Source organism: Falco cherrug (assembly GCF_023634085.1).
Source record: "Falco cherrug isolate bFalChe1 chromosome 11 unlocalized genomic scaffold, bFalChe1.pri SUPER_11_unloc_3, whole genome shotgun sequence".
Lineage (NCBI taxonomy): Eukaryota > Metazoa > Chordata > Aves > Falconiformes > Falconidae > Falco > Falco cherrug.
Window position 1 is genome coordinate 169,644 of NW_026599272.1, and position 24,586 is coordinate 194,229.

Sequence of the window (24,586 nt, forward strand, 5' to 3'; positions counted from 1 at the left end):
ACAGCTTCTGCATCTTGTGAATAAGCTGGGGGATAAAAAAAAAAAAAAAATTGGCTCGACGCATGGCTTTTTGTGGTTCGAAACCACAAGAGTAACCAGCAGTGCCAAAAAAAAAAAAAAAAAAAAAAAAAAGTCAACAGACAAACCTGTGCGCTGGGATTAATGCTTGGTCCTATGCTGGCAGTGCTGGAGCCCAGCAAGCAGCTGGGTGTCCACCAGGGTGCTGCCACCCAACCCAGCCACGGGGACTTCTGCTGCAGCAGACAGCATGGACCTGGGATTGTTATGACGAGGAATCCCACCACCCTGGAGCTGTTCAGTCAGATGGGACCACCAGATGGTCAAGAAACGGAAGGGGTTCCAGCCCCCAGCACCGCAGGAGCTATTTAGCTCCCCCCAAAGCTCACTAGAAACGTGGGGAAGCAGGAGCTTCGTTTCTCACATCCCAACCTACCTCCAAATCCATCCCACGACCCCAGCCTTGGCTCTTCCAACCCAAAGCAGCGGTGCAGGACCACTTCTCCAAGGTCATGTCCACACTGGCGGAGCCGCAGTGGGTCTGAGCCAAGCTGGGCTAGTGTTTGCAGTGCAAACAGCTGCGTCCGGCGGGCAAAGGTGCCATCAACACTTAGGCTCGGTCACCCCGGCGCGAGCGCACGGCTCCAGGAGAAGCAAAACATGGAGAATCCTGCAAAAGGGGGTGCGAGCAGCAGCTCTTTCCACTCTGACCTTCTCTGAGCAGGGCCAACAGCTCCCACACGTGAAGGCAGGGCTTTGCACGAGTGCTCCACAGCATGGCTCTTCCCTTGCACGAGCGCAGGAGACCCCCGGTGTCCCCCCCGCCCCAAAAAAGCACCTGGATGAGCAACCGCGATGCTCCGTGTGCTATCCTCAGCCTGGGGCTCTTTGGGCGGCCATCCCCGCCAGATTCAAACTCTGGGATGATATTCCTGCCCTGAATCCCTGGGGTAGATGTTCCTCCTCCATCCCTGGAGCCCAGTGTCGCCCCAGCCACTTTCCAGGAGAAATCCTTTCACCCACAGTCCGAACGCGCTCCCCGGAGCCAGACGAGCTGCTCGCATTCCCTGACCCTGCGCTGCGACTTGCCAGAAGCAAGCTGGAGATTTCGTTAGCGCTCCCGAATACCGATGAGCCGGCATGAGGACAGACTTTGCTGAGGGAGGGCTTGGCTGGAGCTACAAACTCCACGTTTTCTCCTAAAAACGGGCGGTTTGGGGTTGGTTTTGCTGCGCTTCTCCAGGTCCCGCTGCAATGAAAGTGCTCGGCTGCCTGCAGATGGAAACCAGAGATATTTTTTTTTTTCTTTCCTCTTTTGTGCTCATGGCAGTATTTAAGGACGCTCCTAATCCTGCGGACAAGTGACCTTGAGGACAGGAAGCTCTTCAAAGCACAGCGTGCTGGCAGCACACTGCGCCTCGTCCCACTCGTGCTCAGCTGGCTGCTGGTGGAGCTGGAGATGGTGGTGGAGCTGGGGACGGGATGGTGCCATCACCTTCAGGTGACTCCAACAGCTCCACGTTGGCTTCTGCTTGGGCCTCCCAGGAGCGGTGTGGGTCCTTCCACCCCTCCACGAGCACAGGGTGGTGGTTGTTCACATATTTAAGGGCTGGAAATGCCCAGGGTTGTGCAACCAGCATCCCGGTGCCGATATTTCTCCTGTTGGACTTTGCACAGGCAGGAAAAGATATGGCAAAGGGCTCAAGCAACTGCAGACCACGAACAGCGCGGCGGGCAAACACTTCTATACCCGATGTGGTTGCTCCAGTCCCAGCAGGTAAACGCTGAGGGCTCCCGTGCAAGGGAATCAGCTCGTTGGGGTCAGCTTGTCGCAGCAGGACAAACAACCCACCACGGTTGGTGTTTTAACCCACTCTCCTGCCTGGGAGGAGCTGTCAGTGTTGGGACTTTGCTCAGCTCGGGGCAGCAGCTGGACTGGGGAGCTTGGAGGACTCTGTTGTCGCTGCAGGAGGGGGTGAAGCAGACTCTGCTGATCAAAGAATGATGTCCAGCCCTGTAACGAGGTGAAAAACCCGGCGTAGGGATAAAAGCATCCTGAAGGGATGCGGCTTGGTACTCCACAAAGGATCCTGTGTTTTTAATTGCACTGGTCCTGCTTTCTATCCAACTATTCACCCGTTGACCAGCGGAGCCCGCACCGAGCTGTAGTAATCCCGGTGCGAGCAGAACAGGCTGTAGTAATCCCGGTGCGAGCAGAACAGGCTGTAGTAATCCCGGTGCGAGCAGAACGATCTGTACGTGGTCCCTCGGGCTCCTCCAGCAATGCTGGACACGATCCCAAAGGAGGTGGCAGGACTGCGCAAATGTAGACGTGCTCCAACACCACATGCTGGACAAACGGCGTGTCGGGTGCCGGCAGCCACGGTCCCATCCTGCTCTCTGACCATCCCTTGTGCCAGCTCGGCTCTTTTTTTCAGCCGTTTCAGGGGGTCTAACAGAGAATTCCTGGGAAAATGGGACTGGGTTCAAAACCAAGGACTGCAGATACCTCTGGGGAGGGTCAGAGCTCTTCTCCTCCACGACTCAACGCTTATCCCAACACGGTGGCTCATGTGGGATGTCTCCACTGAGAGAGGCCAGGCACAAGATATCAAAAAGGCATTTTGGAAGCCTGAGATCAGCACAATTCCCATCCCTCCGTCTCCTCCTTGGGTTAATTTTGTCCATGGGGACAGAGGACGACTCCCTCCAGAGACGCCGTGGCACCTCCATCCTGGGATATCTTCCAAGCTGGACAAGCTGCTCTTGCTTTGGCAGCAGCTCTCCAACCCAAATCCCCCTTCTACCCGAAAAGATGTTCAGGCTAAAGAAGAAACACCCCAAATATTCTTCTCCCAGCTCCATAAAGGTATCACACGTGCTGCTCCCTGCTTGTTCCTAGCCTTCACCCAGACACGAACCACCAAACTGTCCCCCAACAACTGAATTTCCAGAAGCAGGAGCCTTCAGTGGGGGCTCAGAGACCTCCAGAAGCCTCACTCCGGCAGGAGATAAAGCAATTTTGGAGCAGAGGGAGCTGAAACCTCCTGCCTTTCGCTCCAGCAAGTCCTTGGCTCCTGCCTGACTTGGGGAGCAAACCAAAAATAAATCCTATTTCCATCCCTTAAGTGATTGCTGCACCTGGGGCTTGGGAAGAGCCACGAGTGTGGGAGCATCACCTGAAACAGCAGCACAGGAAGGGGACGGGGGTCATGAAGTGAATCCAAGAGGCTGGAGGGGCAGGTCTGGATGATGGATGGGGCAGGGACCAGCTCTCCTCACCACCCCGTGGGAAAGTCAAGGCTATGGGGAGACACCAGGACAACCTGGAGGACAGGCACAACAACAGGTGCCACCAAATCTGAAGAGCTCTTGGCAAGAGAAACCACACCACCAGGAACTCCAGAGCAGGAGACAAGGACCTTCAGGCTCTACCAAACCCAGCAACACCCCAGGATCAGCTCGGCTAGGAAGTTTTAAGGTAACTGAGCCACAGAACAAGGACGAACACCCAGGCGTTTCCCGTAGAAGACCACCACAGGGATCACATCGGCTCTGGACCGAAGCCACCATCCCCAGCCAGTGATGGCCACAGGTCTCAAGAGGCACAAGGAGACCTTGAAGCAACGACTGAGCACCCATCCTTCCCGATGGATGGGCTTTGGAACAAGCATCGGTCTCTCCTCCGGCTCCCACCTCCCCTAAAATCCAGCTCGTGGGTTTCCACCCTCCTTTCGCGCAGGAGGGGGATCACATCCCTGCACAGGATCGATCCCATCTGCTGGGTCCCCTGTTTGGTTTCTAGATGAAAAATAGGATTGGCTTTCGCCCTGCCTGGACACCGCAGACCCCAAAACCCCACACGAGACCGCGGGCCATGGTCCGGCATCCTACCACACGTTCGGGGATGAGCGGGTCCCTCTCGCCTCCATCGCTGGTGGTGGTCCAGGGTTATCCCGCTGGTGGTCCAGGGCTATCCCACCCCCACTATCGAGCTCTAAGTTAGAAAGGCAGCACCTGCTCAGGTCTCTGGAGCAGAGAGAGGTGGGGAAGGGCGCCACTGCAAGGGGAAGGTGCTGGATGTGCTGACACAGCATCCCACCCTGCTCCACCTCGGAGCAAGACCCTCCCAGCTCCCTCCCAGCACCCTGCTGGGATGGTGAGGCCGAGCGATAGACCACGGACCCAGAAAACCACCAAATAGCTCCAACCCCACCAGCACCCATTTTCCACAGAGGGTTTTCCTGATGCCACCAGCCCTCATCCTCCTTCCCTCAGCTCCCACCATGCAGGATTTTCCTGCCATCGCTGTCACGCCCAGGCTTAACTCTTCCCCTCAAAACACAGACCTGACACCCTGGATGTCTACTCAGCTCAGCTATGCCCGGGCATGCTCCATCCAGCAGCTCTGGAGTTCCTTCTTACTGGTCCGGACAGATCAGTGCGTGTTGCATAAGTACAAAAACCCGCCGGAACCTCTCAGGATGAGACCTCTGCCTTATCAAACAAGTGCCAGGGCGCTCTGTGTGCCCTCCCCGGGTGCTGAGCAGATGTTTCGTGGGATGCCACGTCTTTGCTGTGTGCTCGGTGGCTGCGTTTCTTGCTCCTTCAAGGCAACACTTGGAGATTTGGCACCAACTGGTCACTTAAGTCAAGTGTTTCTCCTCCCAGCACCGATCACAGATAAAAGCAACAGCCCTCCTGCTGAAACAGACTGTCCTCTGTGAGATCCTCACGTTTTGACTCAGGGAAAATAAAGAATCACCCAAGAGATCCTTGTGTCTGGCTCCGAAATAAAGAACCACCCACCCACCACTGTTGATTTTTCAAGATGACACCCAAGTTTTCACACCGAAAGGGCCCATGGGGACAGCTGAGCTTCAGCAAACCGCTTATGCTGGAGAAAAAAAAAATTATAAAACAAAAGAAAAAAACAAAACCCTGAACTAAACTAAGCTAGTGCCTGTTGGCTCGTGTGCACGGGCTCGCGTTCAAGCTGCCCGAGTCAGCAGAGCTCAGGAAGCCTCGCGCACTTCTGGAAGACGGAGCCGTAGGAAGCTTGACACATCTTGAGATGTTGGCTCTGCTCCCTGGGATGTTTTATGGTCAGCGAGAGCTTGCCACAGTTTCACAGACTTCGTATAAACATCTGGATGAAGGACTCTACCAAGGGTTAAGCAGAGACGCTGTCCCAGCGCGATGTTAACGCCCCAACTGGAGCAGCAGAACCTCAATGGGGACACGCAGGAGAGCCAGGTCCCACCAGGAGCACCAGCACAGCTCCATCGGAGAGAAGAGCACCGTGGGATGACCTGCTCACCCACCGAAGCCACCGCTGGGGACCCTCGTCTTGCTGTTCAGCTCTGATTGAGGAGGAAAAAGATGAAGCTCAGGGATGAGGTGCCTCATCTCCCCAGTCACCAAGGGCTGGAGAAGTCCCACTGAGGTGGAAAGGAGATGTTAAGTGTCTGGATGGAGCCACACCACAGCTTCGAATGCTTCCCTTTGGGTCTCCTGGGACAACATGGTCCCTCCAGCTTTTGTAGGACTTGCCAGGGCCACCAGAAAATGACACTAAATTTTTTTATCTCCCAAACCTCGGCTATCTGGACACCATCGTCTTCTCAGAAACAGCTCCGCAGCGACACGCTCTTTCTTTTCCAAGAAAGAGGCCAACCTGCAGGTCTGCGAGCCAAAGAACGGAGCCAGGACAAGACGCCTGCCCAGAGGAAGAGCCGCACCCTTCCATGACCAACGGAGCCAGGAAACATCCCCACAGCACCCCAGGGACCTCGGGGGGGGTCTCCACCGCGGTTTAAGCCACCGCAACCCAATGGTGAGGGCTCTGGAGACAAAGCAGGACCAACCATTCAAGGTAGAGAAGGAGAAGCATCACAGCAGCGTGAGACCCACCAGCACCCATGACCACAGAGGAAGTACAGAAGATGTGAAGGCCACTGGAAGAAAAAATGGGGTCAAAGACCCAATGGAGAAGGAAGCATCGAGGGGTTGCGCTGAAGAGTCTCCTGGAAAGCCTGAGCAGCCACCGGTGATGGTCCCATACCTGCTCCTGACCCCAAAGGGTGCATCAGAAAGGCTCCCAATGCAGAGGAGAACCAAGCAGCAAGACCCCGAGGGAAAAGAATGGGGGGGGGGGGGGGGAGAGATCTTGTGCCAAAAATGCCAGAACTAATCCCAGGAATTGGAAGAGAGGTACGGCTGATCGACCACAACAGGATGAGAAGCTCGTTAGCTGGATGACGGATGACCTGCTGCGCTCAGCGATCACACAGGAGCTGTGAGTCACCAACGGTGTGGTTGGGGGTGTGTGTGTGTGTATAAACCACCACCAAAAAATAGAAGAAAAAAAGAAAAAAAAAAATATTCTATCTAGCTGTGGTTTGCAACCTGCAGTTCATGGACGACTTCGAGAAGCAGCGGCGAAAAGGCAGCTCGAACTCGCTCCGGAAAACTCTCTGGCAAATCTAACGATGCAGAAAAAAAAAAAAACAACAAACCCAAACACAAAACACCAAAACCCGCCTTGTTTCTCCCCCAAACTTGGCGCAGGACAGGGTGAAGGAGACCCCGCTGAGCCCCTGAGCACCGTGAGGCGTGAGCAGGATGAAATGAAACTGAAACAGGTGCGGGGAAGCGCTTCCACGGGGAAAACCAGCTCTTGTGCCGAGCAGCGTGGCGTGTTTAGCTTGGCACAGCCAAGCGGGAACCTGACACTTTCCCAGCAAAGAGCTTTGCTCTTATTTCCAGCCTCCCTGCACTCCTCGGCCAGAGGACACAAGTTCTACCTTGGGGTTTTCTTTATTTTTATTTTATTTTTTTTTCCGGGTATCTAGAGCCCGTGGGATGTACTGAAGCCATGCCCTGCTCCCAGCCCCAGCGTGGGGGGCAGATGGCGGGGGGGGGGGGGGGGGGGGGGGGGGGGATGCAGAGCCCAGATCCATCTGAAAAAATTCCAGGCGCTGGGAAGCAAAGCTTTGGGCTGCGTTTCCTCCAGGAGAAAGGCAAAAGCCGGTGGTACGAGCCTGAGAGCCAGGGCTGAGCGCTTGCTCCCGGGCTCCAGAGTGATGCAGGCTTCCCAAAATATTCCGAATACTCGTGTGATTCCAGGCTCCGGTGATATTTCCGAGGCTCCGGTGATATTCCGAGGCTCCCGCAGAACCAGATGAGACTGTGGGGTAAGGGCAGACACCCAGCGCCCCGAACCTGGGGCTACGACCCCCATCAGGTTGGGAGGATGCTGCTGCTCCTTCCCCGACCACGCCTGGACCACTTGCACCAGAGATGCTCAGCCCACAGCACCAACCCCGTCTAGCCCCGGGGCGGCCATCTGAACCCAGAAACCTCCCACTCGGAGCCCAGAAAAAACTCAAAAAACCCCGGGAAAACCTCCAGAAAACAGCGCCGGGCTTTGGATGGGTTCGAGATGCAACGCCAGCTCCAAAACGCTGATTGCTCTCCTGTGCCTGCTGCAGGGATATGGCTCTGAAAAGCCGGGATATGGCCCTGAAAAGCCTCCTGACGCCCCCAAAAAAGCTTTTTTTCACAAGCTCTCCTTAACCATCCCTGCCCTGTACAGCCCTGAGCTGCTGGCACTGCACCCAGCCGTATCCCAGAGCATTTCCAGAGCCATATCCCAGTGCGTTTCCACAAGAGCTGGCTGGCTGGGGATGCTCCATAGAACCTGGCCATGCCTTCACCGCTTAAAGCCCTGGGGGCTCCTGGCTGCACCCCTGATCCGGCGGGATGGGATTGCAGTGGGTAGACACCCCCACCCCACCCCCCCGCCCCCGGTCCCCTCCAAGGGATGCTGGCTGCCTGTGGGTCCCACATCCAGCACCTGGTCCGTTCCCTGCACCAGGTTTTGCAGCACCTGCGCCTGCAGGGTAGGGTATTTTCTACCCCCACGGGTTGTTCCCAGTTCTGCATTTCCCCCATTACCAACCCTTTTAAAAACAAAGACAAGCCAGACAGAGCACTGCCTGAGGGTGCCAGCCCTCCATTCAGTCTTTTACCTGCAGCTAAGATCCCAAATGGAGCCTTTTCAGAGGCGATTCAGGCTGATCCTTGAAAACCTTCATTTATTTTTATTTCCCTTAAAGAGTTATCAGGCCTCCATACAAATTCATCCTCTAGGTCCTGCTCCACTCCCTCCAGTCCCTCCAGCTTTAAGCAAGATTTATGTGACCGGCGGCAGAAAGGCAGACTTTCCTCGTCAGCAGAGGAGACGTCCAGCATCTAATGAAGAACAGTTTCTATCCAAGCTGCTTGAAAGGCATCCAGGCTCTGTTGCAAGCTCATCTTGTTTGGATCCATATTAAATTTCCAGCAGATTTCGGCTGCTCCCGTGAAAGTGGTAGTGTTTTTTTTACCAGCCATCAATGCAGGCAATTCACATCCACAACCCCTTTGCGCTCCTGGTCCCTCCAACTCCTGCGTCTTTCACCCCCCATCAACTTTTCCCTCCGTCTGCCAGCAAGTTTTGGCTTCCAAACGGTGGTTTAATCATCTAAAAAAGCAACGGCGGAGGAGCCCCGAGAAGCCACAAGGTCTTTGGTACTGCAATATTAGGAGAGAAGAGCCCCAAAGGCTGGTTTGGATGCTATAAGGCCACGGAGAAGACTCCTGAGGGATCTTTTCCTCGTTGTTCTTTGCTGTCAGCCCATAACGAGCTGTCCTTTTCCAATCACAGAAACCCACCATCACCGTGAAGATCTGGGAATACTTTGGAATCCCGATGGCGTACGTGCTGGAAGCGCTCTGGAGCACGCACGGCATCCATGGGCAAAGCCTTGCGGAGAGCCGACGCGTTCCCCAACGGAGCCAAGAGGATGGATTCGGTCCTTGGTGCCAGCGCGGGGTCTCGGGGCCACCTTGGCGCGACAGGGCAGCGCTGGATGGTTTTGCCCGGTAGCATCTCGCCGTCCACGCAGGAACGTGCCAGGCTCCAGCAATGCAGGGACAGAGCCCAAAAAGCTGCTGAGATCCTTCCTCCACCCAACCATCCTACACAGAGAAGGGCTGGGGGGTCCTAAACACCCCAGGGTGGAAAAGGAGCACTCTGGCCCCGGGATGAGAGAGAAAAGACCGGCCACCAGCAATGCTTGCTGGAAAATAGGGATAAAATGAGAATATTTTCAGTCCCTACCCAGGGCTCGGACATCTCAGAAGGGACAGTCCAGCACAAACCAACCAGAAACACTTTCCCAGCTCCTCCGTCCTTAAACTAATCCTTTTTTTTTGACATCTGGGTGTCTTTGATGGCCAAGCCCCAGAAGTCTCTTCCACGGATACAGACATTTTTGGGAGACGGCAAGAAAAGGAAGAATTTTAACCACACAGACAACCCAAAACTCCAGGAAAGCACCAGACAAGAGGGCTACGAGTGGGACAAAAAAGCTGTTGGGGAGGAAGAAAAGCACCTCCTCAGCTCCACGTTGCACCCTAGAGACAAATCCAAGTGGGGTAGGGGCTACCAGCTCCCCTCCAACAAGGACACCACGCTTCCGCGGCAAGAAGGTCTGTCTTGAGCCCAGCTAGGTTCCCCAAAACCACAAAGCACCAGCTGGCATGACCCCAGTGTGTCCCAACAAAAGGACGAAGAACCTCATGTGTTGCAAGAGACCCACAAGGATCATCGAGCCCAACTCCAGATGCCACACGGGGCAACCTACACATTAAACCCTGTATCTAAGAGCGTTCTCCAAACTCTTCTTGGACACCAGCAGGCTTGGAGCCATGACCTCATCCCTGGGGAGCTTGTTCCATGGAAAACTCTTTCCCAATGGCCAGTCTGAACTTCCCTTGATGCCACTTTAAGTTGGTCCCTCACGTCCTATCGCCAGGCACCTGGGAGAGGAGATCAGCACCTCCGTCCCCGTTGGCCATCACAAGGAAGCTGGAGGCAGCGATAAGGTCCCTCCTCAGCCTCCTCATCCCCAGGCTGACCGACCTGATGGCCTCAGCCACTCCTCCCAAGGTTCTGCTTGAGTCCTTCCACCATCTCTGTTGCCCTCTCTGATGTTCTTCTGTCCTCCTTAAAATGGTGGAGCTCCAAAGCACCCACAACACCCAAGGTCAGGTCACACCAAGATGTGGGACAACCACGACTTTCAGTTTGCTCTAATGTGCCTAATGCACCCAGGGTATGGGTGGCCCTTTTGGCCATGAGGCCACATGGTTGACTCCTGTTGACCTTCCCGTGGGCCAAAAGCCCCAGCTCCCTCTCAGCAGGGCTGTGCTCCAGCCTCTTGCCCCCAGATCTACACCTGTATCCCAGATGACACCATCCCAGGTGCAGAACCTGGGATATTGTCCTTTTCCAGTGCCATACAGCTGGGGACTGCCCAGTGCCGATCTATTGAGACTTCTCCACGAGGCCTCTCTACCTTCCAGGGAGTCAACAGCTTCTCCTAATTTAGCATTACCAACAAAATTCCTGAGTGTGCCCTCAACTCCTACATCCACGTCATCGATAAAAACATTGAAGAGAGAAAAAACCCTGGAGAACACCACTAGTGACCAGCCACCGGCCAGATGTTGCCCCGTTGACTGTAACTTTGAGCTTGACCCTTCAAGCCAACTGTTCACCCGAGGCGTTTTGGGCTGGTCTAGGTGCCTGCTGGATGTCTTCTCCAGGAGCATCCTCCTGGAGTATCAAAAGTTTCACTAAAATCCCCCCAAACTACATCCGCTGCCTTCCCTTTGTCCGTAACCTCGTCACCAAAGGATACCCCGTTTGGAAGAGGTAACTTTCCCTCCATGAACCCACACTGGCTTTGACTGATGCCTGCACCGTCTTTCAAGCGTTTTCCACGAACTCCCAGAAAAACCTTCTCCATAATTTCACCAGGCACCAAAGTGAGACCAACAGGTAATTACAGGGTCATCGTTCCTGTCCCTCTTGGGAACAGGAGTAACATCTGCTGGCTTCCACTTGACTGGGACCTCTCCAGCGTCCCAAGACCCTTGAGAAAGGACACCAAGGTCTGACAATGGCATCGTCCAACTCTCCCGGGACAAATCCCACCCAGCCACGCAGACTCACGTGCACGCCGCTGCTGCAGCAAATCCCACACAAGTTCAAAGTCAACTGGGAGACTGTCACCCCCCCTACTCGTGGTCCTCCAGCCATGGGTTCCACAGGGTCCCAGGGCGCATCGCTGGCGTTAAAGCCAAGGGTGAAGGAGGAATGAAACGTCTCTGCCTTATCTCCATCTCTATTTATGAGGCGACTGGCATCATCAAGTAACAAACTAATGTTTTCCTTAGTCCTTTTGCTGCTAACACCCTTTTAAAAAAAAAAAAATTAATTATTTTTTTATTATTCACCACAGTACCGGCCAGACGTGGTGTTGCAGGAGACACGGTGCAAACACAACTTTCATTTTCTCAGCAGCAGCAAACTCCAGAGAAGGATGAACGTGGCCTCACACCGAAGCATTAGCTCATTTCTGCTGGGCTTGGGAGAAGGTTACGGCATCTCCATCCCCAGCTTGACCCAGCAGCACTTTGCTTTTGCAGAAGGGGTCATTGCCACAGCCACTTATCCCTGAAGAGCTTTTATCCCCCTGATATCGAGGAGAATTAAAAAGAAAAAAAAAAAACATTAAAAAAAAAAACAACCACCAAAACAAACCCAGATTTGGCCACTTGCTGAGGTTTTTGAGGTATCTGGCAGCCTAGACTGAGCAGGAGAGCAGCGTGGGCTGTAGGATGGAAGCAAGCCACCCCAAAAAACCCCAACCCAGCAGCCACGACGCATTGACACCTCGCTTCCCCCAGTCCAAACTTGGCTTTTCGTGGCCAAAAGCCAAGTTTGCACCAGCACAGAACGTCTCCCTCCCCAGAAATGCCCAGTGGAGAAGAAAGACTGGGCCACGTCCTACTTTAGGAGGCGGCAGGAGAATCCACGGCTCTGCCCGGTGTTGCCCCTGGCTTATTTTTAAACCGTGGCCCGGTTAAGCACGAGGGACGGCACAGGGGGGAGAGAGGCTGCTTGGGGGGTGCTGGATTCAGGAGGTTATTTATAGACACCGAAAGACAGGCACGGCAGGTGCTCCATGCCTTGGACCACCGTGAGCGAGCACGGGTGCGAAACCTTCTCCCAGCACCCAGGAGGAACAGCCAGCACCAGCCAGGACCCCTCCTCACCACACTTGGCCCACTCAGGACCACAGCTTTGGGTTATCAGGGACCACCCACGGCAAGAAAACACCTGGAAGGACACTCACCCTGGTGTCTCGACGGCACATTTGAGGAGCACGTCACGACCCACCTTCCCATCCCATCGGAACGCCAGTGCGCTCACGAGCGACCACCCTTGCGCTGCCACCAAACCCTCATTCTGGGGGTCACCCATGGCATGGGTGGAAAGCTACTAACCCCAAAAGTCTTTGGGAAGAGATTCCCAGCAGAGAGCTGTGTCGGAGGAGACGTAGCATAGGTTTTTTGGGGTTTTTTCCATGCAAATGTAGGGTTTCCAACTGTACTCCACATCCCAGCTCCAGCTAAGCCCTGCCTGTTGTCTTGGCCTCAAGTATTCAATTATTTATTTGCTAGGCAACAATATGACATCTTTCCTGGCACCGTTCGCAGGCTGAGGCTGACGAAGCAGTTAATTAGCCAGGAAGGTTACCAGGACTGTGAGCTCAACCTCCCAGTTAAAGAAAAGTCGAAAGCCAACAGCTCAAACTCAACCCACCACCAGCGAGGAAGGAGGCAACGTTGGAAAAGAACCACAATTTTGGGGGTAGCCCCTGGCCCACGCAAGAAACCTCGGAAAAGGTCACTGGATGTGAGCCCCAGGGATTGTCCCAAAGAGTTAAAGTGAGACCAGCAAGAGCTGCACCTCCGTTGGGTGGCTGGTCTCATGACTCGCCTATCTTTTCTGGATGGAGTTCAAAGGCAGGTCATAAAAAAAAAAAAAATTTAAAAAAAACCCAAAAAACGGCCCAGCAGTTGGCAAACACACCTTGGGACGGGCTACACGTGAGCTGCTCCACTCCAGGAAAGGTTTAAAGGCACCTGGAGCTCTCTGCTCAAGCCAAGAGTAAATCAAGCATGATTTCCTACACCCAAGCACTTCTTCGCACGGGGACCCCCCACCTTGCGAGAACAACACGTTTTCCCCCCAAAACACCCCGAAAACTCACTCTGATGCTTCACAATTAAAACTAAGACAGTGCCACGAGGTCTTGCCACCGAAGCACAGATCCAGGACAAAACTCCAGCTCTGCCAGGGCTGAGTATACTTTGACCTCCTCATCTTGTTAATTGTATTTTCCAGGTTCCCCTTCACAACTGCTCCGGCTCTTTGCGCTCCCGCCTCTCATCCGCAAGTCCCTACCCCTGAGCCAAGTCGGCCAGATGCTCTTGGAACGACGACGGAGGAGACGATGGGGAAGAGGTGGGGTAGACGACGATGGAGATTGGGAAGAGGTGGGGTAGACAGCAGCATCTCAAGACCCTCCTACACGCTGCTCCACGACAAAGAATTTAAGACTTGGTTAAGGCAGAGTTGAAGGGTTAGGCTTATAAACCACATGAATATCTACCAGAAGACGATAAGGACCAATTTCTTGGGGTTTTTGTTTGGGGTTTTTTTTTTGGTGTCTCCCTGGGCACGTGGCTGCACCAACACTGGCCGTGGCAGCTCGGACCGAGACACACAGACTCAAGCAACAGTTGAGCAACGGTAGAAATGGCTCTTCAAAACCCAGTTTAGGGGACCAACCCTCCCGCCGTGGTGGCCCCCAACGCCGCTTCCCTCCTCCATCCCTTCCCTCGTAGCTGTCGGTGGCCACGAAATGAGCCCGATGCCAGTGCCGCGCTCGGGGACAGGGTGACACCACGAAAGGCTGCGGTGAAATGACGTTAAACCATTATTTTGTGCAATTTCCCAACACCAGTTCTCCACCTCGGCATGTGCAGGATCCTTTACCTTCCCTGGGGGACAGCAGTCCACCCCAGCCACCAAATGCCACCAGTTTGGCACCTCTTCAGCCAAGCCACCAACCCCCCCCCCCCAGGGGTGTTTCATGCTTTGAGGTCCTTCCCACTGGCTCCCAGTGCTACAAATCACGCATCCTAAAAATCATCTTTCTCCAGCTGCTCCCACCGTGGCACCGGGTGGGTGCTGCCCCTCCGGGTTGCAGGTACTTTTTCAATATTTTATTTTTCACTATTTTAACATCAAATTGCGATCAGACCACGCACATCCACTCAGCATCATCCAGGTTAATGCAAAACAAATCAACTTATTTATCGCCAGACTGGCCATGCTCAAACACTGGCGAGATCTCCGGATGAGCATTGCATGGCTCAAAAATGACAATTATTGAGGATTTTTTTTTAGCGGTGGATCTGTCTGGATCAGCTCAGCAGCGTGCAGATCCTGGCCGAGCTTTACCAGCCCCTCCGGCCACGTCCGTGTCATGGTGGGGAGCAGAGCGACGCGCCGGCTCCACCCCAACCTGACACCCCACAATTTGTGGCTGTCTCCCCGTTCCACTCCAAATCCAACACTGGTTCAGGGCCCTGCAAAGCAGCCAGGAAAGAAAACAAACAAAAAAAAATTTGGCCGTTTGCAACAATTTTTGATGCCTGCTACCCAACGTCAGCAGCACACAGCCCTTCGTGACGTCTTGCACCGCCAGGTTATCTGGAAACATCTCCATCTCCAAATCCTCATGGCACAATCCAGGAAAAAAGAAAAACAAAACAAAACAAAACAAAACACCACCATACAGCCTAAATCCAGCTTTTCCAGCACCTGAAGGGTTCAATCCAGCATGAGCGGGAGGCTGAGCCCAATGGCCAAAGGATCCAGCTGGGGCATCCCTGGATCCAGACATCCACCTGCCACCAGATTTATGGATTCCTACCGCACAACCGACCCCCGCCACCGCTGGGCTTTTCCAGCTGCTCCCTCCTTATCTCCATCCGCTCCGCTGTGGTTCGGTTACTCAAGCACCGTGCAAACTTTGCTCTTCCAAATCAAAGAAAAAACACCTTTGGCCTCTTCCCTGCTCCCGCTTCCTGCTCCCATCTCTTCTGAAAGGAAAAGCAGGATTTTCGGGAGAAGGAAGGAGGTTGGGAGAGTCGTTCAGCCTTCATCCGCCGCTTCCCACGTGGAGGATGAGCATGGTTTGGAGGGACAGTCACCCCCTACCCAGAGGGGCTCCGGGGTGGGTGAGGAGCTGGATAACGTGGCAACGTGGATCAGGAGCCAGCCTGACCCAGGGTGATTTGTCACTGGTGCCACCGACCCCCCCCAAAAAATCAGGGACATTTCATCCCAGTGATTCCCTCATCCCATCAGATCCCTGTGGCACCTTCTGCTCAGCCTGGAGAGCAACTCCCGTTCCGCAGGATGCCCCTGCCGTGTCTAACGAGCTTTGCTTTAGTAATGACAACGGTGGTGACGCCTCAGAGGCCAGGACCGAGGACATCCACACGGACATGCTCCATGAGTACCCAAAAGATGACGCCGCGGGGCTCCCACCATCCCCAATCCTGCTGGATTTATCCCCATTTTGCAAGAGGAGCCAATTGCACAGCCTGGATCCCTCCCCCTCTACAGCAGCAGGATTTTGCCAGGAGTGCAAGGGGAAACTGAGTCACAGATGGAGCCATGCAGCTTGAGATTATTCTCTTTTAAGATAAATTAAGCCAGACGTCACCCTCCGGGCAGCGGCACCACAAACCCAGGCTCTTCTCAGCACCACGGAATGGGATGCGGCCAAAGAGATGAGCATCGTTAATCCCCAGCAGCAATTAAAACCCAAAATTACTGCCAACTGGAGAACGGGTTGTCCCCAAACCACTCCAGGCTGGAAACACAGATGGGGACAACATCCCAACACACACAGCACCAGCGACTGTCACACCCGGCGGCTGATTTCTTGCCATTTAATTACTTTCCAAGAGAATATTCCGACAGAAAAAGAAAATAATACTACCTACAACCTACAGCCCCATGGGAGCAGTGAGCGCCCAGCTGCTGCGACAAGCCAGTGCCTTCCCCCAGATCGTTCCCTGGCACGAGCCCACCTCCACCTCCCAAACGCAGTGTCCTGCCCCTCGATTCCCGATGGGAATTGGAAAACACAGCTCTGAGCATCCTCCTCCGGCTTCTCAACGTGACTCTGGGCTCCAGCGGGCTCTTGAGCTTCATTCCCGTAGGGGTAAAAAAAACCCCAAAAAACCCCAAAAAACCCAACCCGTATATAAAATAATTGGATCGTGCACGTGGACGTTGGAGTGGGGAGGGGATCTCCAAGCGTCGGGATCAGCCTTTCCCGCGAGCGATCTCAACTTTGAGAGCTCCTTAACGGTGCTGGGAGGAATGAATTAAAAGAGGCTCTTGGCCCGTGACAGCGGTTCTTGCAAGTCAGGACCGGAGGGGGAAGGGAAGAGGGATGAAGAGGGGACACAGAAGAAGGGATTAAAAAGAAAGGAGAAGGCGGGGGGGGGAGGAAAAAATTAAATAGGTGGAGAAACAAAAGGGACACGGAGGTGGGACAAGGCTGAGCCTCAGCCCCTGCCACATGCAGTCCATCTTGGGCATTGTCCTCGCTGTCAGACCTGTATAAATTAAACCCCGACGCGTGAGCACCTCCCCTACCTCCCTTCCCCGGCATCGCATCGTCTCTTCTTCAATGGGGCAAGAAGAAAAAAAAAACCAAAAAAACCAAAAAAAATGAACAAAAAAAAGTCTGTAAAAACTTCTCCATCTCCAGCAGCCGCACCACCTGATGCTGCGAACACTTGAGCATCCCTGCGGAAGCTCGAAGGAGTGATGTCCCCCCAAGGGGGGGGGGGGGGGGCGGGGGGAGGGGTCAGGATGGGGCGGGGGTTGTTCCTGCTAGAAACCCCCTGCCAAGAGGACAAGGTGGCACAGGGTGCTGTGCTGAACAAGCCTGTGGGCTTTGGTTCTCTGCCAGCCCTTTTGCATCGCATCCCCGAAAAAGACATGTGGATTTATTTAGTCACCTGGCTCCTAAAAAAAAAAAAATAATATAAAAAAATAAAAATAAAATAAAAAAATCCCTGCTGCTTTTTTCTCCCCTGAGCTAGAAACAACCCCAAACCAAACGGAAAATGCCTTCCCGCAATTGCAATCAAAATAACCATAAAAAGCTCTAATTGGGAATAAATGATGCTGTGGCTGGGTTTCACCGCCTGCAGCACGGGAAAGCCCTGAGATGCCCGTCACGGCGGGTCAATTAAAGCAATTTGGGATGAAAACGCTCCTTTTTAGCTAAAGCACACAAGCTGTTTGTACCTGAACTGGGCGTTTTCCCAGTGGTCCCAGTTTGGCACCTGGTGGAACCTCACAGCATGCATCAGTTCAGGCTTTCCCATCCGCTCCCACGACAGATAAAATCCAACGCCAAGGCCGACACCGGGGATATTAAAATATTGAGACCGAATCAAACCTCATCTCTGATGCAATTAGAAGCGGACGCTGATCCTGCTCCAGCAAATCAATAAATTATAAGGTGTAAAAAGAGAAGATTTAGTTAAATCAAGAGGTATCTGGCAGCTGCCGCGCCGGGAGCAGCACGTTTCAGGTCAATAATGACATGCCAGGACCGCAAATGCTATTTCCCTTCGTCAAGTGATCTCTTATTAAATCAATGTTTCGCCTTGATTAATTTGGGTAATTAATACAGCAGCTCTGGGATGGAGGGCACCGGTGGGGGCACGAGCCCACGGCGCTGACTTGCTACAGGGCTTCAGGGCTCTGCCACCCACCCAGTGTGGCGAGCACGTGTTGGGGACCTTGTGGCACTGCGTGATGCCACGGGAACCATAGTGACACCCCACGTTGTCACAGCACCCCCAAAGCGGCGTATCCCTGTGTTAGGGACCTTGGTGACACCGCACACTGCTACACTGGGGACCTTGGTGACACCACGCATGGCCACAGCATCCCCAGAGCATCCTGCTGTCCCTGCATCAGGGACCTTGGTGACACCCCACAGTGCCACAGCATCCCCACAGCGGGGTGTCTCTGCATCAGGGACCTTGGTGACACCCCACAGTGCCCACAGCATCCCCACAGCGGGGTGTCCCTGCATCAGGGACCTTGGTGACACCCCACAGTGCCCACAGCATCCCCACAGCGGGGTGTCCCTGCATCAGGGACCTTGGTGACACCCCACAGTGCCCACAGCATCCCCACAGCGGGGTGTCCCTGCATCGGGGACCTTGGTGACACCCCACAGTGCCCACAGCATCCCCAGAGCATCCTGCTGTCCCTGCATCAGGGACCTTGGTGACACCCCACAGTGCCACAGCATCCCCACAGCGGGGTGTCCCTGCATCAGGGACCTTGGTGACACCCCACAGTGCCACAGCATCCCCACAGCGGGGTGTCCCTGCATCGGGGACCTTGGTGACACCACGTGCTGCTACATGGGGGGACATTGGTGACACCGCTCACTGCTCCAACAGGGACTGTAGTGACACCCCACGTTGTCACAGCACCCCCAGAGCAGGGTGTCCCTGTGTTAGGGACCTTGGTGACACCATGCACGGCCACAGCATCTCCAGAGCATCCTGCTGTCCCTGCATTGGGGACCTTGGTGACACCAGGACTGTAGTAACACCCCACACCGCCACCGCAGGACATCCCCAAACTGGGGACCCCAGTGACACCCCACACTGCCACAGCAGGATGTCCCCAAATCGGGGACCCCACAGCATCCCCCCAAGCGCTGGGAGGAGCTGGGTACCACCCCCCCCCCCCCCCCCGTGAAGCCATGACCCCAACCCCCGTCCCCTCCCCCAAATCCCCCCCCCCCCCCCACTGCCGGAGCCCCTCACCTGCACAGACACCCCCGACCTCGTGCTCCATCACCCCTGGGACGTGGGGGGACCAGTGGGGGGGGGTGGGGGGGCACAGTCCCAAACGGCCACGATGCTGTCAGCATGGCGAGGGGGAAAGAACCCAGCAACAGCGAAGAAGAACACCACCCCCCCGCCCCCCCACTGATACTGGGATGGGCCCCCCCAGCCCCCCCACCCCGGTGCGGGTTGATAAGGGCACCAGCGATTCAGGAAACCGCAGCCTGGAGATAAAGGCTGAGCCATGTGGATCCTGCTCGGAGGGAGGGGGGGGGTCCTACAGGGAACCAGCACCCCTGCATCATGCTGGGGGGCGGGGCGGGGGGGATGACACAGGACTGAACCCCAGAATAGGAAGGGGGTGAAGGCTGGAGCATCTCTGGCCCCGTCACTGACGCCCCGCCCCCCCCCCCCCCCCCCAAGAAATTACCCAAAAATGCTTCCGAGGAGCCCCCGTGATGTGCAATAATCCCGGTGAGCAGCCCCAACACCCCCCTCCAAGAGAGCCAGGAGAGGAGGGGAGCCCACCAAAAAGCCCCCAGAAGGGTCTTGGTGGAACGTGCCCCCCCCCCCCAGCCAAAACTAGGGTGACGGTTCAGGGACCACGAGCGGGGATGGGAAAACCTCTCAACCGGGCAGAATGGGGCAGCACCCCGCTTTTCTCCACCATCCTTCGTGGGTTGCATTCTGCCCCTTTGCTGGGACCAGCTCAGCACCCTCCGGCACGCCAGCAGGGCACCCCACTGCTGTGGGGGATGCCGCACGCGGAGGGCACCCCAAAAGCCACCCCACCGGTGGGGACATGTCCCCCAGCCGTCACCTGCCGACCCCCTCCGGCAGCACCGTGGACTCTGCTCAGAACCAAAAACCTCCCGGCAGCTGCCGGAGCCACCTCCGGCTCGTGGCCACCAGCACTCGGCAGATGCCGGGATAATTCCATTTCATTGTTGAAGGCCACGGAAAAGCCCCCAAACCTTGAGTGGGGCAGCAGGGCGAGCATTTGTGTGGGGTCTTCCCACCCCACGGGGCCCATAGACCTTCACCCCTATTTTGGGGCATTTTGGGGCCATTTTCACCTTGGGGTGTCGAGCTGGGAAGCGGTGCTGGTGGCCTGCACCCCCTGAAGTCTGTCCATGAGCAAGGCTGGAGCACCCCGGGACCCCAGCTGAGCCCCACCACCCATTCCCATCCAGGCTGGACAGCCAACTGGGGACGTTCTCCTTCTCCTGACACAGCACTCCCTATTTTGGGGGGCATCAACTCCCTCCTTTCAACGTACCCGTCAACCCCCTGGGGTTAACTTTCCACCCGTTGACCACAGTGGTGGAACAAAGAGCTGAAAAGCTTCCCAGATGCCACCAGGTCCTTTTCCCACCCACCTTGTGGTGGGGAAATAACAGCCAGAGTCACCGAGCAGGTTGCCTGGGGCAAGAGATAAGGTTTTAAGTCAACTGGTGTTTGCAGAGATGGGCAAACCTGTCCCGGGGCCGAAAAAAGAATTGCAGCTGGCGACTCCACCCTGGCGACTCCACCGTTGTCACCACTTTCAGAGGAGGGAAAAAGCCACCCACAGGCCAGGGGACAAGCAACGGGCAAGTCACTGGCCAGTGGTGGGATCCATGGCCATCATCCACCTTGTCTCCCAGTGAGGAGCCAGGGATGGGGAAGAACGGGAGGGTTGCACCGGCATGGTTTCAGGTAGGACTCAGGATGGCAGAGGCACCTGACCAGTGCTTGGCATGGAGTTGATGGAGAAGGTGAGGCAGGAGAGGGTTAATCCTCCCCAGCAGGTAGGGGACAGGTGCTGGACAACCAGGGATTTAGGGACAATCTGCAGCAACCGACCAGGAATTGGCCAGGAAACTGGCCGGACAGCCGCATCCAAAGCGTTTACACTCAACATCTCAATGTTCAAGTGGAAACCAGTTGACAAGTGGAGTCCCTCGAGGGTCTGTACTGGGCCCAGTGCCATTTGACAGCTCCGCCACCAACACGGATCGAGCACACCTGCAGGTTTGTGGGTCACACCGAACCGAGCGGACACCTCGAGGGAAGGGATGTCACCTAGGAGGACCAGCCAGCGTGACTTCTCGATGGGACACAAACCTTGTGAAGTTGAAGGAGGCCAAATGCAAGGGTGGGGGCAACCCCCAGCACCACAAACTGGTGGGCTGGGAGCAGCCCCGTGGAGAAAAACATGTTGGAGGAGGCCCAGAGGAGGCCACGAAGCTGGAGCACCTCTCCCATGAGGAAAGGCTGCTGGACTTGGGGTTGTCCAGCCTGGAGAAGCAAAGGCTTTGAGGATACCTTCTCACAGCCCTTCCACACACAAAGGGGGCTTATAAGAACGACTTTCATACCAAGACCTGTAGGACAAGGGGCAAGGGTTTTAAACTGGAAGAGAATAAATTTAGATGGGACGTAAGGAAGAAGTGTTTTATGATGAGGCAGCGAGATGCTGGATCTGGTTGCCCGGAGAAGCTGGGGATGCCCCATGGCTGGAAGTGTTCAAGATCGGGTCACACGGGGCTTTGAGCAGCCTGGTCTAGCGGAAGGTGTCCCTGCCCACAGCCACAGTTGGGCTGGATGATCTTTGTAGATCCCTTCCAACCCGACCCATTCCATGACAACACCCTCAACCATCCAAGAGCCCTCGGAGGAGAGTTTCTCCAGAGCCACGCCAAGGATGGACCCATCAGGGTCTCCCATGAGCAAAGAAGATCCCCCAGGCCAAAACAGGACATCCCCTGCAAGAGCACCCAGCATGGACGGGGGGATTTCACAACGCCAAGGGTGTCCCAGTACAGCTCCACACCAGCACTGGGGAACAACCGGTCCCTGCTGGAGCTCCTTGTCCCCCACCACCCTCATGAATTCGGCCAGGCCAGGCCAGGCAGCACGGCTTTGCTCTGCTCAGCGAGGTCACGGCTTCACCAGCAACACCGAAACCGCGCGGGTCACCACTGTGGCACCAGTCCCCACAATGACACGCAGCCACCTCGCACAGGGATGGACAAATCATCCCTACTAGGGGAGACACCTTTGGTTTGGGGTCCCAACGCTGTGCTGGAGGAGATGAGGGGTCTCCAAAAAGCCACTGGCTTGACCCACCGCCGGGTTTTGTGCTGGTTTGTGGTGCTGAGGCCGGGTGACGGCACAACGGCCGAGGGTTGTTATCCTCCCTTCCCCCAAAACCACGTGTTTCTCACCGTGCCGTGGTTCCCGTTTCACCTCAAGACGCCGAGAACTGGGGAACATCAACACCAAGAGAACCTCACCGCAAGCCACCCCGGCACGACCAACCGAACCAACCCGAGCGCCACCAGCCACGCACGAAGCACCAGGAGATGTCCCCATCCCCCAAAAAGCCACCCCAACGGCGCCAACTGGGGACTTACCGGCCACGTCGTGCGCTTCCAGGGCCACGTCAGGCTCTTGGCGGGAGAGGTGACGAGAAGAAGTTGGGGTCCTCTTGCAACGGGCGCAGCTCAGCGCCGGAGGGTCCCTTCCCCTCCCTGCTCATCGTCGCCAGATCATCCACGGCGTAGAAAGCATCTTCCTCAAGCTCCGTCTCTGTTTCGACCGACGTCCCAGATAAAACTGGGTTCTCCAGGGTTTTTTTTGCGTCTTGAAGGAAAGCAGCTCTTCGTTCTTCGCCTTGGGGGCACTCAAGGGCAGGAAAAGTCTCTTCGTTTGGCTCCGGTGTCATTAACAGGGCTCTGCCTCCATCTCCTTGGCGCTCTGAGAAATTAGGGACAGCTTTCTCCATCCCTCGCCGATTGTGCTGTGTCACTTGGCAAAAAGTACCGCGCCGGCACTCAGGAGGGTTGGTGGCCAGGGACTGCCGGCAAAATCTACAAGAAATAAAAAGAGGAGAAAATGAGAAAAAAAAAATAAAAATAAAGAGGCTTCGTTTTGCCGACGCGGAGGAGAAACGGCTGCGTGCCAGAAAACCCAACGGTCTCGGTGCCCTCCCCATGGTCACCAAAGCTCTCCGCATACCCAAACTGGGCAGGACATCAGGGTCCATCACTCTCCCCTTTGCAAAAATTGGCGTTGCCAGTAGCTGCTGCGGCGTAAGGTTCCTGCTGGAGTCGAGGGACCCCAAAAAGTGCTGGTTTTCCTCGACAGAAAACTATTTTTTTTTCCCCTCTGTGCTGCGATTAGCCAGGGGAACGGCATCCCGCCGCACACGCCCCAGAAAACCCCGTCGCCCTCAAATTGATTATTTATCCCCCCAAAAAAATTCAATGTACAGGGAAAGCTAACGGTTTGCACCCCTGGGAGCTCTGCTCTGTGGGCGGCTGCCCCAAAATCGGGGGGGCAGCCCCCAAAACTAGGGCGCGGGGGAGATTTTGGGATGCTGCCCTACATCCTTCTCCCTGGAGGAACTCCAGAGGATAGAACAGGGGAGTACTATCATACTGGGGGACCCCTGAAGGGTTGGGGGGACCCCCCTGAAGGCCAACCAGGTACTGGCCACCCAAGTGTGGATCCCCCCCAAAACCAACCCATCACCCTAAAACCACCTTTCTACCACCCAGCACTGCTACAGCCGCTGGTTAATGGGTGGAAAAAAATAAAATGGGAAAAAAAAGAAAAAAAAAAGAAAAGAAAAAAAAAAGTGCTCCAGATCCTGATCTCTGCAGGGCAGGTTGAATCCTGACCAGGGGCGGGTGGAGAAGCGGAAAAATAGGTGGAAAGAGGCGCTAAAAGCCAGGCTTATCGGCTCCACCAGAGGATAAAGGCACAGGAGGAGAGCGAAGGAGCTAAATTTACCCTGGTGAGGAAGGAGAAGGCAGAGAAGAGACTATAAATACCTTCAAGGTAAAGAATGCAAATGAAGAGGGAATTATTCGAGCTGGCACAAGCTGTTTCCCCACCCCGGGGCCAAGGGAGGAGAGTGATGGAGCAAACCCCAATGCCCAGCGGCCACCCCGGAGCAGCCGGTGCCAGTCGCTTCCCCGGGGAACGATGCCCGGAGCCAGGGTGGGCGAGTTTGCCATTAAGAAAGGAAAACAGAAATTCAATTAAATACATTAAAAATGTTGGCTCTGCGTGCCGGTCTTTCATCCAGGAGGATCGGTTGCTCCGGCTGGCGTTGGTTTTGTACGGGTATTGCTCTGGCATCACCCCAAAACGGTACCCGACGGCCGCGCCGTGCCAGCGGGATGCTCTCGCCCCCGAAGAGGGGCACCGCTCCGAGGCTTCCCCCAAATCCAAGGGAGTTTTTTTTAGGGGGGAAGCAAACCCCAAATTTGGGGACGTTTAGGAGTTTGCCACGGTGTTGGCTGGGCGCTGGTGAGCCGGGAGGAGGGATGCTCCACCGGGATGAAGCCACCTGCTCTCCCCAACACCAGCTCACCGGAGGGAAGTAGCGGATCGTGGCATCACCCGTAACTGGTTTAAATCCAGTGGGACACGCACATCATCCCCTTTCCACCCCATCCCCCATTGCGCCATGGTGGCTCATCCATCCTGCTGGCAAGAAGCATCGAAGAACCTGGTGTGGTGCCAGCAGGATGGGAGCCCGGCAGCCGGCACGGCACCGGCGTTTCTCCCAGGGTTTCCCGGCGTGCTGTCAAAAAGCGAGGAGTTACCCCAAAACGTGTCACCCCGCTGCAGGGAAATGAAAATACACGGCAGAGCTGGTAGGGGACAAGATGGGCCAGATGGCAGCCCCGTGGGTCTGGCG

General features: G+C 55.5%; 1 protein-coding gene and 1 long non-coding RNA gene across 7 annotated transcripts in view; both read right to left on the reverse strand.

The window, feature by feature from the left end:
* WIZ (WIZ zinc finger) overlaps positions 1–22,462 on the reverse strand; it is a 52,037-nt gene extending 29,575 nt beyond the window's left edge. For 2 of the 6 annotated variants that reach the window (XM_055699932.1, XM_055699931.1), the window contains exon 1: positions 18,871–18,969. In XM_055699932.1, the coding sequence (XP_055555907.1) occupies positions 18,871–18,901 (31 nt within the window). In that variant the 5' untranslated portion in view covers positions 18,902–18,969. Of the gene's footprint in view, positions 1–856; positions 1,719–4,367; positions 6,901–18,870; positions 18,971–22,289 lie in introns of those variants that run through there. The other 4 variants (XM_055699934.1, XM_055699933.1, XM_055699935.1 and 1 more) reach the window with 4 other exon arrangements.
* LOC114014914 (uncharacterized) lies at positions 14,194–18,158 on the reverse strand. Its single transcript, XR_003558617.2, has 2 exons — positions 17,324–18,158; positions 14,194–14,574 (listed from the first exon to the last, which is right to left on the reverse strand). It is a non-coding gene; the product is annotated as an uncharacterized LOC114014914 (long non-coding RNA).
* Positions 22,463–24,586: the final 2,124 nt, after the last annotated feature.